At 43.7% G+C, this 1,920-nt stretch overlaps 1 protein-coding gene across 1 annotated transcript; it reads left to right on the forward strand.

Moving 5' to 3' along the window:
- The first annotated feature begins 10 nt into the window (after positions 1-10).
- LOC103399078 (adenylate cyclase type 9-like) lies at positions 11-1,902 on the forward strand. Its single transcript, XM_008337823.2, has 3 exons — positions 11-263; positions 446-605; positions 1,115-1,902. Exons 2-3 carry the CDS (start codon positions 447-449, stop codon positions 1,265-1,267), a joined length of 312 nt encoding a protein of 103 aa, XP_008336045.2. The 5' UTR covers positions 11-263; position 446; the 3' UTR covers positions 1,268-1,902.
- The last annotated feature ends 18 nt before the right edge of the window (positions 1,903-1,920 follow it).

Genomic DNA, 1,920 nt, shown 5'->3' on the forward strand with positions numbered 1-1,920 from the left:
TTAAATATCAATTTCTTTCATCGTCATATCTCTCTTTGCCTCCAGGTGAGAAAACGGGCTCAGGTGCAAACATTTGCAAGCTCCACCTTCAGTTCTTTCCTGGATGTGCTGCTCAGCTGTTTTGTCTTCCTGGCCCTCGCCCTGGCCTGCTTCCTCCCGCCGTTGGTTAGTCCAGCTACTGTGGGCTCTCCTTCTCCAGCTGCCCTGGCTGTACCACCCTTGGCTGGTCTCTTTGAGCTGGCCTCACTTGTGCTGTCCATACGGTAAGAACATGGAGATGAGTTTGTGTTTTTGACAGCGTGTTGAATTACTTTTAATGTATATAAGACGAGAACAAGGACCTTGATGTTGTTTCTTCTCCCCCCTTTTCTCTCCCCTCCTCTCTTCTCCCCCCTTTTCTCTCATCTCATTGACTTGTTTTTTTCTACTCTCTTTTCTCCTACAGTATGGCCTTCTATTTGGAGGAGGTGATGCACTGTACACACTCCCTGCTCCTGGCAGTCTCTGGATGGGTTCCTCGACATGTGATCGGGGCGGTGTTGGTGTCCCTTCCTGCCATCTCTGTCTTATCTCATTTCACATGCAGCGTCCACCAGCCCCTCCAGGTACGTGTGTGTAGTTGGTCAAGGTAGAAAACAAGTAAATGAAGCAAACTCCTTGTACAGAAGGAAAAAATTGAAAATCATGCATTGCAGAGGAATTCATTGAACAGATTTTTATTGGATTTATTGGATTAAAAAGTGAGAAAAGACATTAAAGTGTTCAGCGGCTTCAGAGACTTCTGCAGGTGTTTTATTAAACTGCCACATCAAAACAGAACTACTGCTAAATAAATTACCCTTGAGGACAATGAGAAACTGAACTGCGTAGGAAAACTCACAAACTGCTGTCAGACTGCTGTCACTTCACAGACATTCTCCAAGACAAAGGTTTGAGCAGATCAGTAAAAATGTTCACTTTGGCCGTTTGTTTGTCAGCCTTGTCAGTCAACAGGGACTGGCCTTAAAAACTGATGGATTTTACATAAAAATCTAAAGCAAAATTCATCTCAACTACATATGTATGTCCATCGTTGATTTTGTGTTCAACCAACATTACCATTGTCGTCCTCCAGGTGACTATGTTTCTGTGCTGTGCCACCATCCTGGCCATCATCCAGTATTGTAACTTCTGTCAGCTGAGTTTCTGGATGCGCTCAGTCCTGGCCACTGTGACAGGGGTCACTCTGCTTGTGCTGGTCTATATCCCTCTACACAAGAACAGGTGAGCAGCAGTTTGCTGTTGGCACATTCACAGAAATACCAAATGCAAATATGTTGTACCTCCATGGTTGGAGAGCACAGATCCATTTGTGAAGGTAGTTGGTAGGGTTTATTTCCATGCTCTTTAAACTGTCCTCCAACAGGCCAAGGAAGTGAAAAAAAAAGTAACAATCACCGTACATACTCAGGCATTGAAATAGAGACTAAAGGTTGTTAAAGATTAAGGCTGGCACACAAAATCAGATTTGGAATAGGTAGGTCCATTTAGTGTCCACTCTCACATAATTTAAGGCAAAACCACAAATGTAAAGTCGTATTCACTCTCACCATGACGGTGATCTTTAATATTAAGAGATGTATTTTTTTCATCTCTCATATACAGGTGCACGTTTGCTTTGAGAGTATTAATAGAGAAGTTCATAGGGCTGCAGGCACTGTGGTGTTGTGAATTTAGAGAAAGCATACAGTATAATACGGCGACTTTGTAGGAACTGTGGTACTGTACGAGGTGGTCAGGAGTGGCAGTCAAGTATTTGAGGGCCATTCAGGGTGCAGGCAGGATGGAACTGATGGAGGTGAGTGTCGTAGGTGATTTATGACAGAAGATGAAGACGATTTGTCACATGACAGCAAGGTTGAAAGGGAAGGTTTAGAAGAC

This window comes from Cynoglossus semilaevis, unplaced genomic scaffold (genome assembly GCF_000523025.1).
Source record: "Cynoglossus semilaevis isolate Cse_v1.0 unplaced genomic scaffold, Cse_v1.0 C19243254, whole genome shotgun sequence".
Lineage (NCBI taxonomy): Eukaryota > Metazoa > Chordata > Actinopteri > Pleuronectiformes > Cynoglossidae > Cynoglossus > Cynoglossus semilaevis.

Excerpts from the sequence above, each read along its gene's own strand:
- LOC103399078 (XM_008337823.2), top strand. The coding sequence starts at position 447 with ATGGCCTTCTATTTGGAGGAGGTGATGCACTGTACACACTCCCTGCTC. Across the intron at positions 606-1,114 it reads GCGTCCACCAGCCCCTCCAG|GTGACTATGTTTCTGTGCTG; the intron begins GTACGTGTGTGT and ends GTCGTCCTCCAG.